The sequence below is a fragment of the Pleurodeles waltl genome, chromosome 6, assembly GCF_031143425.1.
Source record: "Pleurodeles waltl isolate 20211129_DDA chromosome 6, aPleWal1.hap1.20221129, whole genome shotgun sequence".
NCBI classification, from domain to species: domain Eukaryota; kingdom Metazoa; phylum Chordata; class Amphibia; order Caudata; family Salamandridae; genus Pleurodeles; species Pleurodeles waltl.
The window spans coordinates 660035626-660050313 of NC_090445.1; the positions used below are offsets into that span (position 1 = coordinate 660035626).

At 45.1% G+C, this 14688-nt stretch overlaps 1 protein-coding gene across 1 annotated transcript in view; it reads right to left on the minus strand.

The window, feature by feature from the left end:
* The window catches only part of IPO9 (importin 9), a 567644-nt gene that overhangs the window by 50849 nt on the left and 502107 nt on the right, over positions 1–14688 (minus strand). The window contains exon 23 of the mRNA XM_069239031.1: positions 4022–4095. Within this exon, the coding sequence (XP_069095132.1) occupies positions 4022–4095 (74 nt within the window). The remainder of the gene's footprint in view (positions 1–4021; positions 4096–14688) is intronic.

Below are 14688 nucleotides of genomic sequence, written 5' to 3' on the forward strand. Positions count from 1 at the left end.
TCCCTGAAAAGCTCAAAAGGAGATGGGATGTCCTCTTGCCATGCCTACTTTTTGCCTACAGAGAAGTGCCTCAGAAGGGAGTAGGATTTTCCCCCTCTGAACTGCTGTTTGGCCATCCTGTTAGGGGACCACCAGCTCTTGTGAAAGAAGGCTGGGGGAGACCTCCTTATGAGCCTAAACAAGATATAGTGGACTATGTACTAGGCTTACGTTAAAGGATGGCAGAGTACATGAAAAAGGCAAGCAAAAACCTTGAGGCCAGCCAACAACTCCAGAAGATATGGTATGACCAAAAGGCTGCTATGGTTGAGTTTCAGCCAGGGCAGAAAGTATGGGTTTTGGAGCCTGTGGCTCCCATGGCACTTCAGGACAGATGGAGTGGCCCTTACCCAGTGCTAGAAATAAAGAGTCAGGTCACCTACTTGGTAGACCTAGGCACTAGCAGGACCCCCAAAAGATTGATCCATGTGAACCGCCTCAAACTCTTTTTATGACAGGGCAGATGTAAACATGTTAATGGTTACAGATGAGGACCAAGAAGCTGAGAGTGAACCTCTCCCTGATCTCCTCTCCTGACCCTAAAGATGGCTCAGTAGATGGAGTGGTCTACTCAGACACCCCTTCTGGCCAACAGGAAGCAGATTGCAGGCACGTCCTGCAACAGTTTGCTGAGCTCTTTTCCCTAACCCCTGGTCATACACACCTGTGTACCCATGATGTGGACACAGGGGACAGCATGGCTGTCAAAAACAACATTTTTAGACAGTCTGATCAAGTTAAGGAAAGCATAAAAGTGGAAGACCACAAGATGCTGGAATTGGGAGTGATTGAGCACTCTAACAGCCCCTGGGCTAGACCAGTGGTCTTAGTCCCCAAACCTCACACAAAAGATGGCAAGCGAGAGATGAGGTTCTGTGTGGACTACAGAGGGCTTAATTCTGTCACCAAGACAGATGCCCACCCCATTCCAAGAGCAGATGAGTTAATTGATAAATTGGGTGCTGCCAAATACTTGAGTACCTTTGACTTGACAGCAGGGTACTGGCAAATAAGAATGGCACCAGGAGCAAAAGAGAAAACAGCATTCTCTACACCTGATGGGCACTACCAGTTTACTGTGATGCCATTTGGTTTAAAGAATGCTCCTGCCACCTTCCAAAGGTTGGTGAATCAAGTCCTTGCTGGCTTGGAGTCCTTTAGTGCAGCTTATCTGGATGATATTGCTATCTTTAGCTCCAACTGGCAGGATCACCTGGTCCACCTGAAGAAGGTTTTGCAGGCCCTGCAAGCAGCAGGCCTCTCTATCAAGGCATCTAAATGTCAGATAGGGCAGAGTACTGTGGTTTACTTGGGACACCTTGTAGGTGGAGGCCAAGTTCAGCCACTCCAACCCAAGATCCAGACTATTCTGGAGTGGGTAGCTCCAAAAACCCAGACACAAGTCAGGGCATTCCTTGGCTTGACTGGTTACTATAGGAGGTTTGTGAAGTGCTATGGATCAATAGTGACACCCCTCACAGAACTTACCTCCAAGAAAATGCCCAAGAAGGTTAAGTGGACCGTGGAATGTAAACAGGCTTTGACACTCTGAAACAAGCTATGTGCACAGCACCAGTTCTAAAAGCTCCAGATTACTCTAAGCAGTTCATTGTGCAGACAGATGCCTCTGAACATGGGATAGGAGCAGTCCTGTCCCAAACAAATGATGATGGCCTTGACCAGCCTGTTGCTTTCATTAGCAGGAGGTAACTCCCCAGAGAGCAGCGTTGGAGTGCCATTGAGAGGGAGGCCTTTGCTGTGGTCTGGTCCCTGAAGAAGTTGAGACCACACCTCTTTGGTACTCAGTTTGTAGTTCAGACTGAACACAGACCTCTCAGATGGCTCATGCAAATGAAAGGAGAAAACCCTAGACTGTTGAGGTGATCCATATCCCTACAGGGAATGGACTTTATAGTGGACCACAGACCTGGGACTGCCCATGCCAATGCAGATGGCCTTTCCAGGTTCTTCCACTTAGAAAATGAAGACTCTCTTGGGAAAGGTTAGTCTCATCCTCTTTCGTTTGGGGGGTGACTTTTTGCCTTTGCTAATGCTAAGTTATGACTTGAAAGTGTGCTGGGACCCAGCACCAGTGTTCTTTCCCTAAACTGTACATTTGTCTCCACAATTGGCACAGCCCTGGCACCCAGGTAAGTCCCTTGTAACTGGTACCCCTGGTACTAAAGGCCCTAATGTCAGGGAAGGTCGCTAAGGGCTGCAGCATGTCTTATGCCACCCTGGGGAGAAAATGACTAGTGTGAGACTTTCCACTCTGCACCCGACGCCCCCGGCTAGACCTGCGGAAAACCAACACTACAGGGAGGACTCCCCGGCGACTGCGAGCCCGTGAGTAGCCAGAGACGACCACCCTGAGCCCCCACAGCGACGCCTGCAGAGGAAATACAGAGGCTTCCCCTGTCCGCGACTGCCTGTAACAAGGGACCCGATGCCTGGAACTAACACTGCATCCGCAGCCCCCAGGATCTGAAGGAACCGAACTCCAGTGCTGGAGCGACCCACAGGCGACCCTCTGCCTAACCCAGGTGGTGGCTACCCCGAGGAGACCCCCCCCCCGTGCCTGCATCGCTGAAGTGACCCCTGGGTCCCTCCATTACTTCCTATCTAAAACCCAATGCCTGTTTGCACTCTGCACCCGGCCGCCCCTGTGCCGCTGAGGGTGTACTTTCTGTGCCTGCTTGTGTCCTTCCCCCCGTGCCCTACAAAACCCCCCTGGTCTGCCCCCCCGAGGACGTGGGTACTTACCTGCTGGCAGACTGGATCCGGGGCATCCCTGTTCTCCATTGAAGCCTATTTGTTTTGGGCACCTCTGCACCTGACTGGCCCTGAGCAGCTGGTGTGTTAACCTTGGGGTTGCTTTAACCCCCAACGGTGGGCTACCTTGGACCCAAATTTGAGACTTGTAAGTGTTTTACTTACCTGCAAACTTAACCTTTACTTACCTCCCCCAGGAACTGTTGAGTTTTGCACTGTGTCCACTTTTAAAATAGCTTATTGCCATTTTTACAAAGACTGTACATGCTATTGTGATTACTCAAAGTTCCTAGAGCACCTAAGTGAAATACCTTTCATTTGAAGTATTACTTGTAAATCTTGAACCTGTGGTTCTTAAAATAAACTAAGAAAAAATATTTTTCTATATAAAAACCTATTGGCCTGGAATAAGTCTTTGAGAGTGTGTTCCTCATTTATTCCCTGTGTGTGTACAACAAATGCTTAACACTACCCTCTGATAAGCCTACTGCTCGACCACACTACCACAAAATAGAGCATTAGTATTATCTATTTTTGTCACTATCTTACCTCTAAGGGGAACCCTTGGACTCTGTGCACACTATTTCTTACTTTGAAATAGTATATACACAGAGCCATCTTCCTACAGAACCTATTCAACACTGGGACTGTAACTGCAAGTAAGAAGCCTCTGGAGTATATTTCACAGGGAGGGAGAACAGTAGCTCCGAAAACACACACTCTTGTGCTCAGGAATAAGTGTTTACCTGACCTTACAAAACCGCAAAACTGTATACTGTTCACTAGAATATAAGATTCAGGAGAAACTTCAGATCATGCATTGAATCTACAGGGCAGACAATCATGATGACATGCTGCTCTGTACTTTTTTTTTTTTAAAGACGGTGTGACAGTAAAATACAGAAACATCAAAATATTTCATTCTCCATTTAACAGTAGCTATAAAAAAGAAATAAATAACTCAAGATTATAATCAATGTTGCAGCACACAATTTGATAGTATTTTATCATAACTGTTGCACTTTGGAAACCACCATTCCTATGAAACATAGCTTGACAAAACTCACATTAAGTAGTATTGACAAAGGCAGGATTCATTTTGAATTTCAGCTCCATCAGTGAGTACAGCAGCTCCAGTCATTCAACAAATTATTTACAGTGCAAATGCCCACTTGTTCAAAGCAGTGGGGCTGCAGTAAAACAACATTACCTGTAGATCGACTTGATAAAGAGGGTCCTTTAAGGCGTCTGGATCGTCCTCGTCATCTTCATAATAATCATCATCTACAAAAAACCAACAATAATCTAAGCAAACAAAGGGATTTTTCAGTTTCCAAGGACCTCCTAATCAAGTACATGTGTGCTGTATTTAAAGGTAACTTTTCCTTACAAATACTGAGTGCAAGACTCATTTTAAAATAAATCAGAGCTTCGCCGCACACAGGGATGTACGCAAGACCAGTGTTTTCTTGCTGTACGGAAAGAAAGCCAGTCGGCTGCCACAATGAAGTGAGCTAACCTGATTGCTGATGATCAAAGGCAGCTAGGAACAAGGGAGCTCTCAAACCGCTTATGGTCTCTATTTCACATTCAATTAGACATAGCGGAATCTAGTTTACAGAAGTGACCCTTCCACAGAACCAATTTGAAAGACAACTCGGCTCGAGAAGGAAGACCTTGGTAATATGGTTATCTGAAGTTTCCAGAACACCTTTTGGATGTATTCCAGGATCCTGAAATATACAGATGTACAGGACACTGGAGACTTTTTGGAAATCGGATCAGCAGCCAACACAGGATCTTCAGTGATAGGACAGGCTGTGGATAAACGGAGTTGTGTTTCAGGCTTTTCTACACTGTAGACAGTTTTCTATGGGCAACTGTGTGAACAGCTTCAAAGTAGACCAGTCTTGCTAAGTTTCCTAGGTCCACACGTGATGTGCTGCTCCAGACCAGATATTTTCTTTGAACTCTGGAAATTGTAGAATTGTTTATTCTACTATAAAAACCAGACAATTATCCCATAATTCAAAGGAGAAAAGCTGTACCAATGACTGGAGGCTTGTAAGAATATTCTGTTGTGACCTGTGCAAAAGTAGTTATAAGCTGTGCTCAATGAGTTCAATGGACATTCCTTTCATGTGTGTTAGAACATGGAGAGCAACATGCAAGAAGAGGACTGTTGCAGACAGAGGCCCAGAAGAGAGGTTGTATGCTCCTTGAAGGGTTACTGTAATTTTGAAACAAAAAGAAGAAATGGTGACTAGATGGCTCAGGGAGTTAAATTTTCACCGCTACATGCTGAAGAGGTTTTGGAGACAGCAAATGTTTGCATTACACCAGGAGGAATCAAGAGCTTAATGATGAATGAATGCATGTGGGGCAACTCTCGCAGCTGCCTGGCAAAAGTCTTTGATAAGACACTCAAGCCCTGGTGGAACATCTACAGAAACCAGATGGAGGTTGGGTTCCAGGCAGAGTGCAGCAGTGCTGCACATGGAACTGGTTATCTATCTGGCAATGATCTACTCAGGAGCCACTCTGCCAGTAATTTCCCCAAAGAAGTGCTTAATTTGAACCGTTGGTTTCCTGTGTTTGGCACTGGCACATAAGACAGACTGCCAAATGCTGGTGCTGTTTGTCTACTTTAGAAATGAGATTCGATAACAACACTTTTGTCAATAAATTAATCCAATATGGAGTGACCCAAAACATTTCCTTTACATTTCTATTTCATTTTGCATACTTGCTTGAATTAATCTATTTCATTTTTACATTAACTTCCTGTATATAAATACAGTGATTAAAAACTTCTGCATAGATTTAACAGACAATAATACTATGGTGCATACAATATTTAGACAAAACAATACATCACAATACGTTTTGATCTCCCCACTAATCAATCGGTGTGTTACAAGTTGTTTTTCTTCAAAGAAGTCTTTTCGGAGTCACAGGATCGAGTGACTCCTCCTCTCGGTTCCAGTGCGCATGGGCATCAACGCCATTGTTAGATTGTTTTCCCTCAGAGGGTGAAGGAAGGAGTGATAGGGTATAGAAATACAAAGAGATGTCCATGCAAATGTAAATGGCTTCCAGGGAGGAGGGAGGGTGCATGTGAATCTGCAGCACTACATGCCACGAACAGATGTACTCTGGGTAAGTGACATTTTCTGTTCGATGGCATGTGAGCTGCAGATACACATGCTATGCATAGACTAAAACGCAGTTAGTCCTCCCAAAAAGTGGTGGCTAGCCTGTAGGAGTTGAAGTTGTTTGAAATAATGTCCTTAAGACAGCCTGGCCTACAGTGGCTTGTTGCTATGAAAAAACATCAACACAGTAGTGTTTTGTAAATGTGTGGGGAGTTGACCATGTGGCTGCTTCACATATATCAACCATTGGTATGTTTCCTAAAAATGCCATTGACGCACCTTTCTTTCTTGTAGAATGTGCTCTAGGAGTGATCAAACGTTGTCTTTTTGCTTTGATATAGCATGTCTGTATGCATCTAACAATCCATCTTGCTAAACCTTGTTTTGATATAAGATTGCCTGTTTGTGGTTGATGGAAAGCAACAAAAAGTTGCTTTGTTTTCCTAAAATCTTTAGCTCTGTCTATACAGTACATAAGAGCTCTTTTGAGATCTAGGGTATGAAGAGGTCTTTCTGCCACAGAGTCTGGCTGTGGAAAGAAGACTGGCAATTCCACTGTTTGGTTGATGTGAATTGGAGATACTACTTTTGGTAGCAATTTTGGATTTGTTCTAAGTACAATTTTATGTTTGTGCACTTGGAAAAAAGGTTCTTCAATAGTGAATGCTTGTATTTCACTAACTCTTCTTAAAGAAGTGATAGCATGGGTTCAAAAGGTGGTCCCATGAGCCTGGTAAGTACAATATTTAAATTCCACGATGGAACAGGTGGTGTTCTAGGTGGAATGATGCGTTTTAATCCTTCAATGAAGGCTTTAATAACAGGACATTTGAATAGAGAAATATGTTGAATAGTCTGCAAGTATGCAGATATTGCAGTAAGGTGTATCTTGCTGGATGAGAAAGCCAAATTTGATTTTTGAAAATGAAGTAAATAGAATACAATATCTTGAATAGATGCTGTAAGTGGATCAGTCTTTTTAGTTTGGCAGTATACAAATCTTTTCCACTTGTTTGCGTAGCATTGTCTAGTAGTAGGTTTACATGCTTGTTTAATTACTGCCATATATTCCGGTGGAAGTTTTAGGTAACCACATTTTATGATTTCAGGAGCCTAATTGCTAGATTGAGAGTGTAGGGAAATGCCTCCTTGGCATGGTTACCCTCTAACATTTTGCCTTTGCTGATGCTAAGTTATGATTTGAAAGAGTGCTGGGACCCTGCTAACCAGGCCCCAGCACCAGTGTTCTTTCCCTAAACTGTACTTTTTTTCTCAATAATTGGCACAACCCTGGCACTCAGGTAAGTCCCTTGTAACTGGTACCACTGGTACCAAGGGCCCTGATGCCAGGTAAGGTCTCTAAGGGCTGCAGCATGTCTTATGCCACCCTAGGGACCCCTCACTCAGCACATGCACACTGCCTCACAGCTTGTGTGTGCTGGTGGTGAGAAAATGACAAAGTCGACATGGCACTCCCCCCAGAGTGCCATGCCAACCTCACACTGCCTATGGCATAGGTAAGTCACCCCTCTAGCAGGCCTTACAGCCCTAAGGCAGGGGGCACTATACCACAGGTGAGGGCATAGGTGCATGAGCACTATGCCCCTACAGTGTCTAAGCAAAACCTTAGACATTGTAAGTGCAGGGTAGCCATAAGAGTATATGGTCTGGGAGTTTGTCAAACACGAACTCCACAGTTCCATAATGGCTACACTGAAAAGTGGGAAGTTTGGTATCAAACTTCTCAGCACAATAAATGCACACTGATGCCAGTGTGCAACTTATTGTAAAATACACCCAGAGGGCATCTTAGAGATGCCCCCTGAAAACATACCCGACTTCTAGTGTAGGCTGACCAGTTCCTGCCAGCCTGCCACACACCAGACATGTTGCTGGCCCCACGGGGAGAGAGCCTTTGTCACTCTGTGGTCAGGAACAAAGCCTGTACTGGGTGGACGTGCTTCTCACCGCCCCCTGCCGGAACTGTAACACCTGGGGGTGAGCCTCAAAGGCTCCCCCCCCACTTTGTTACAGCGCCCCAGGGCATCCCAGCTAGTGGAGATGCCCACCCCTCCGTCCACTGCCCCCACTTTTGGCGGCAAGGCTGGAGGAGATAATGAGAAAAACAAGGAGGAGTCACCCACCAGTCAGGACAGCCCCTAAGGTGTCCTGAGCTGAGGTGACCCCTGCCTTGAGAAATCCTCCATCCTGAGTTTGGAGGATTCCACCAATAGGATTAGGGATGTGCCCCCCTCCCCACAGAGAGGAGGCACAAAGAGGGTGTAGCCACCCTCAAGGACAGTAGCCATTGGCTACTGCCCTCCCAGACCTAAACACACCCCTAAATTCTGTATTTAGGGGCTCCCCAGATCCCAGGAAATCAGATTCCTGCAACCTGAAGAAAGAAGAAGGGCTGCTGACCTACAAGCCTGCAGAGAAGGAAGAAAACGTCAATTTATTTGGCCCCAGCCCTACCGGCCTGTCTCCAACTTCGAAAACCTGCTCCAGCGACGCATCCGACAGGGACCATCGACCTCTGAAGCCTCAGAGGACTGCCCTGGACTACAGGACCAAGAAACTCCCGAGAACAGCGGCCCCTGTTCAAAACCTGCAACTTCTTTGCAACAAAGAAGCAACTTCCAAAGACTTCAAGCTTCACACCGGAAGCGTGAGACTTGACACACTGCACCCGACGCCCCCCGCTCGACCTGCAGAAAACAAACACCTCAGGGAGGACTCCCCGGCGACTGCGAGCCCGTGAGTAACCAGAGACGACCCCCCTGAGCCCCCACAGCAACGCCTGCAGAGAGAATCCAGAGGCTCACCCTGACCTTGACTGCCTGTAACAAGGGACCAGACGCCTGGCACCAAAACTGCACCCGCAGGACCTGAGGAACCAAACTTCAGTGCAAGACCAACCCCAGGTGACCCTCTGCCTAGCCCAGGTGGTGGCTGTCCCGAGAAGCCCCCCCTGTGCCTGACTGCAACGCTAGAGTGACCCCCGGGTCCCTCCATTGTTTTCAATCTAAAACCCGACACCTGCTTTGCTCACTGCACCCGGCCGCCCCTGTGCGGCTGAGGGTGTACTTTGTGTGCCTTCTCGTGTCCCCCCCGGTGCTCTAGTAAACCCTCCTGGTCTGTCTCCCGAGGACGCAAGTACTTATCTGCTGGCAGACTGGAACCGGAGCACCCCTGTTCCCCATAGGCTCCTATGTGTTTTGGGCACCTCTTTGACTTCTGCTCCTGCCCTGAGCTGCTGGTGTGGTAACTTTGGGGTTGCCTTGAACCCCCAACAGTGGGCTGCCTATGCCCCAAACTTGAGACTTGTAAGTGTTTTACTTACCTTCAAAACTAACCTTTACTTACCTCCCCCAGGAACTGCTGATTTTTGCAGTGTCCACTTTGAAAATAGCTTATTGCCATTTTTACAAAGACTGTATGTGATACTGCTTTCATTCAAAGTTCCTAAAGTATCTAAGTGAAATACCTTACATTTAAAGTATCAACTGTAAATCTTGAACCTGTGGTTCGTAAAATAAACTAAGAAAATATATTTTTCAATATAAAAACCTATTGGCCTGGAGTAAGTCTGAGTGTGTGTTCCTCATTTATTGTCTGTGTGTGTACAACAAATACTTAACATTACCCTCTGATAAGCCTACTGCTCGACCACACTACCACAAAATAGAGCATTACAATTATCTACTTTTGCCACTATCTTACCTCTAAGGGGAACCCTTAGACTCTGTGCACACTATTTCTTACTTTAAAATAGTATATACAGAGCCAACTTCCTACAGCCAGCGCCCACTGAGTTAAACTGCAGCCAGCGACCTCGAAACCAGAAAAAGTATACGACACATGAAACATGTTCAGAAACCAGATGGAGGGTGGGCTCCATGCAGAGTGAAGCAGTGCTGCACACGGAACCAGTTATCCATCTGGCAACGATCACCTTAGGAGCAACTCTGCCAGTCATTTCCCCAAAGAAGTGCTTAATTTGAGCCAGTGATTTTTTGTGCTCGGCACTTAATTGTCAACATTGGCACTTATGACAGTCTGCCATGTGATGGCACGGTTTGCCTAATTTAGAGATCAGCACAACACTAGTGGTTTACCAATTCAACGTACTTTAAAAATCATAATACCTGCCACCCAAGCCATTCATATAGCTATGTGGGCCAGCAATAGTCTGAAATGTCACACTTGTAGGAGATGGTCAGTAGGTGTGTTGGTACGGTCACTGGCAGTGGGAATGGATGGTGCAAGTTGCAGTGGTCTCCTGATGTAGGCCCTGGCACTTATTTCTTATTTTATTTATCTTTTTTTTAACAAATTAAGCACTGCCCCAAAGGTGTCAAAATATGGTCTGCAAACTGGAGTCCTCTGCTCGAGCTAGGTAAAAGCTCAGATTGTGCCTTGTGTCTATTTTATGGTGAGTTTCATAAGCTAAGTAAGGAAGCCAACAGAGGGTTGAGTTCTGAGAAATACTCTAGGAGTTTGTGACAGCTGGAGAGGATGTCAACAGAAGCACCCGGGCAGGCAATGAGCCTGATGTCTGTCATGGCGACTTGTAGCTCAGCTCACCCATGAGGAGAGCTCTCAAAGGGTGAACCTGCAGCAGTATCAGGAATGTGCGAGCAGCTGCAGCAACAAGACTTTCCATTTTGCTCTAGTCTGCCTTGTACATGAGAAGAAACTCCATAGGCAAGCCCAGACATACCTACGACAAGACCGCAATTAAATACATGGGTACAAGAGGTGGTACACAGGGACCAGATCATGAAAGGATCCTGTAACCTGCAGCCTGGTGCTGTGCTCTTGCATCTGCCAATGTTCAAGAGCAGAAGCTTCAAGCAGCTCAACCCAGTACTCACCTAGCCACACTTCTTAGGGAAGTGGAAAGGCACTCAGATTGAGGTAAGCTGCAGGTGAGGGAAGCAAAAGGGGCAGAGTAGTGCACCAAGGCAACAAGAATTAGGGTGTGGCAGCAGGGGGAGCAAATGAAAGAATAAAGAGGAAAACTAAGTTATAAGAAAAGCAAAACTACAAACGAATTTCCCATAACATTTTCAACAATTCTACAATTCCAGTGTTAATGATCAAGCAGCACTGATAATGGGTTTGGGGGGGGGGGGTGGGGAGGGAGAACAAAAAACAAAAAGAGGAGGACTTGGAAAACCAATCACATAAATCAATTTTGAGACTGGTAGGGGGTTCCAGAAATGTATCTAAATAAATGCAACATAAATGAAGAAAATGACAAAACTTATTTAGAGCGCAGGCAAATTTGACAATCACCCGAGCACACAAACTGCCTTTCGCCACTTCCACTCCAGAAAGATGGACTCAAACCACAAACAATACAGACCTATTTTGAAGACTGTGGAATAAAAAAATATTCTATATAAGGCAATTCAACTAAAAACATTAATGCATAAGACTTTTATTTTTAAATATTTCCAGATGTCCATTTGGGACCTCAAACACGTCTCTGGCACTTAGCATTCATACTCAAATATTAAATCTTGCCAAATTAAAAGTCTTATGGTCAGACCGATTTAAAATACTATCAGAATTATCCAAAGTAAACGGTGCTGACCACTACTTGAGACTCTAGAAATAAAACAAACAAATTATTAAGACAATATAGAGACTGAGCTCTGGGTAGCCATAGGAGCGAAGCAAACTCATCCAAAAGAAGGAAAACGGACAGTATGGAAGTGCTTCGTCAGCAAGGACTAGACAAATACAGACCGGAACAGGAACATATGGGCAGAGGGAGGGCAAGGGAGCCACAGGAGTGCAAGTAAACAAAAAAAGGGAAAGGAGAACAAGCCAAAATGGAGATAAAGAACAATATACAAAGAGTTCTAGGCCTAGGAATAGCATTGACACAAAAAAAAATACATGGAAATTATTTTGAAATGGTTCACTATAAGTGACCTAGATAAAGCTATAAAAAGAAATAATGAGCAGTATTAATTAACCGAAAGAACTGAGGCTAAAAATGTTCTCTTAATGTGTTCAATAATTAAACCAAAAGGTAGGCAATAGAATCCTCGATTTTAATACGTAACCCCAATGTTAGTCTACTTCAGGAAACAAATTTACCAACCTTACACATTAAAGATGACAGAATGTTTAAAAAATTGCCTCAATGTTGGTTCTCTAGTTCAGCCACAGCAGCTAAAAAGGGGTGGCAACATGATCTACAGATACACAACTACTAATCAGAAACCATTGGTCATGGCGATAGATCAACTGTACAATTGATGCCATTTATTCAATAATTGTCAATATATATGCCCCCATTAAAGACAATCTTCTCTTCTATGAGAATCTGCTACTTCATTAGCCCCATTAAACAACCCAATAATAAGAGGGGGCGATTTACAAAATAATAAAGTGTACCTCAAAATATAAGACAGCTGCTTCCTTAGATTACATATTTCTTTCTAAAACCTTGAACATTGACAATTTTATAATTGTCCTGAATGCATTTTCAAACAAAGCAGCAATAGAGGTGCAAAAAAAAAAAAAAAAAAAAAAAAAAAAAAAAACTAGTTTTTTACCTTTGGTAAACCATTATCTGGCAGATACAATCTAGCTACATATTCCTTACTGTAAAGTTTTCCCCAGGCATCAGACTAGATCTGGGAAATCTTGACGAGTACCTCTACACAATGGTAGGTGGCGATGAGCAGCCTTGCGTGGACCGCACAGGGCCTATACAGGCACCACCCCAGCAGGCTGACAGTTTATTTTTGCAACATTTTTACAACAGAAGCACAGAGCCATGTCAGAAACGCTGATGGACAAGTGTGCAGATATTAAGTTTCTACAGGGACCTTCCAGTTAGGAAAAACCTGTTTGTAGAAGCAGGAAGGTTGGGAGGATCGTTAAGGTGTTTGCGGCTATATAGTGTCTGTACCAGATAAATCTCTCCCTTTTTAGAGGGGCGGGGCAGAGTGAAGAAAGTCCGTAGCGTGATGATTTGGGCGACATGGAAAGGCATCACCCCCTTTGGCAAAAAAAAAGGCATGAGGGCAGAGAACCAGTTTGTCTGGGAAGAAGTTGGTATACAGAGGGTGTACATAAAGTGCCTTAGGTGGCTAATCCATCATTGTGGTAAAAGTAATAGCCACCAAAAAGACTGTTTTGATTGTCATGAGATGCAGAGAGCAGCTATGTATGGACTCAAAAAGTGAACACATCAAAAAGTTCAGCCTAAGTTAAGATCCTATTGGGGCATAATGAAGGGTTTAGGTGGAAACATGTTTGAGTCCTTTGAGGAAAAGAGTCACAAAAGGTAACTTAAATAGAGAAGGCCGGTCCGAGAAACACACAAAAGTAGAAATGGCCAAATTATACCCTTAAACTATGCCAGAAGCAAAGCCTTCTGGGGCTAAAAATAAAATAAACAACAAATCCACAAACAAAGGTGCAGATAGCAGATCAACATGCTTTTCAGCATACCAAGTCAACAACATATCCAAACGGCAGGCGTATAGAGTCTTAGTCGATGGATGCCTGGCTGCAAAGATGAAATCACAGACCTCAAGAGGGAATTCGAATACCCTCAATTATCGCCGCTCAATCTCCACGCATGAACGTGGAGAGAGCACTGGCTCCGGTGCAGAACCACGCCTTGTTGTGACAGGAGAGGCTCCTGAAGGAGGAGCCGTTTGATCGGAGGACAGATGCTCAGGAGTTCAGGATATCAGTCTCCTCGCTCAATCCAAAGCTACCAGGATGACTTGGGCCTGATCTAATCTTCTTGAGAACTGTGGAAGTAGAGGTATTGAAAGAAAGGCATACAGGAGTTCCGTATTCCAGTCTAATCGGAATTGGTCTTGGAGTAAAAGCCACTTCGGAAACTCCAGCACATAGAAGTGCAGACGCTGCACATTCTCGGCTGTGAAGAATAGATCCAGCCACAGTTCCACCTGTCCTGAAAGAGCCCTTGAGCCAACTCAAGATTCAGTAGCAATTTGTGGTCCATGAGGCATCAACAGCTGAGTTTGTCCTCCCTGGCATTTGGCGATCCCATCAGATCCCATCAGATGCTGAACAACCAGGAAAATGTGCAGACATTCCCGAGGTGCACGGCCTCCTGACACAAGGTCCACCACCTCATTGCGCCCTGTTCATTGCTGAACCAAATGGCAATGGTGTTTTGTGTGAACATCGACTAATTTCCCTTTGATTGAGGGCAGGAAAGCTTTCAATGTCAAGTGAATCGCCCTCAGCTCCAGGAGACTGAGGTGGAGCTGAGTATCTTCTGGACACCATAGTCTTCTAATCTCTACCTCTCCCAGATGGCTGCACAATCCCAGAAGTGACTCATCTGTCACCGCTGTGAGCTCTGGATGGGGAAAAGAGAGGGGTCTGCTGCCGACCCAATTGCGGTTTGTCAGCCACGACTGCAGGTCTTTTGCAGTTTCTTCCAAAATCTGGACCAGGTCGGAGAGATTACCCTGATAATGCACGTACTTGGTTTTCAGGTCCCACTGCAGAGTCTGCATATGCCAGCGGGCTTGTATTGCCAGCAGGATGCAAGAGGACATGAGACCTAGCAGCCTCAGAGTCAGTCTCACCGAAATCCAGTAAGGAGGCTGAAACATCAATCACAGCCTGAATATCCTGGACTCTCCACTCTGGAGGGTAGGTGTGGAACTGCACTGTGTCCAGTATGGCTCCAATGAAAGAGTCCATTAGG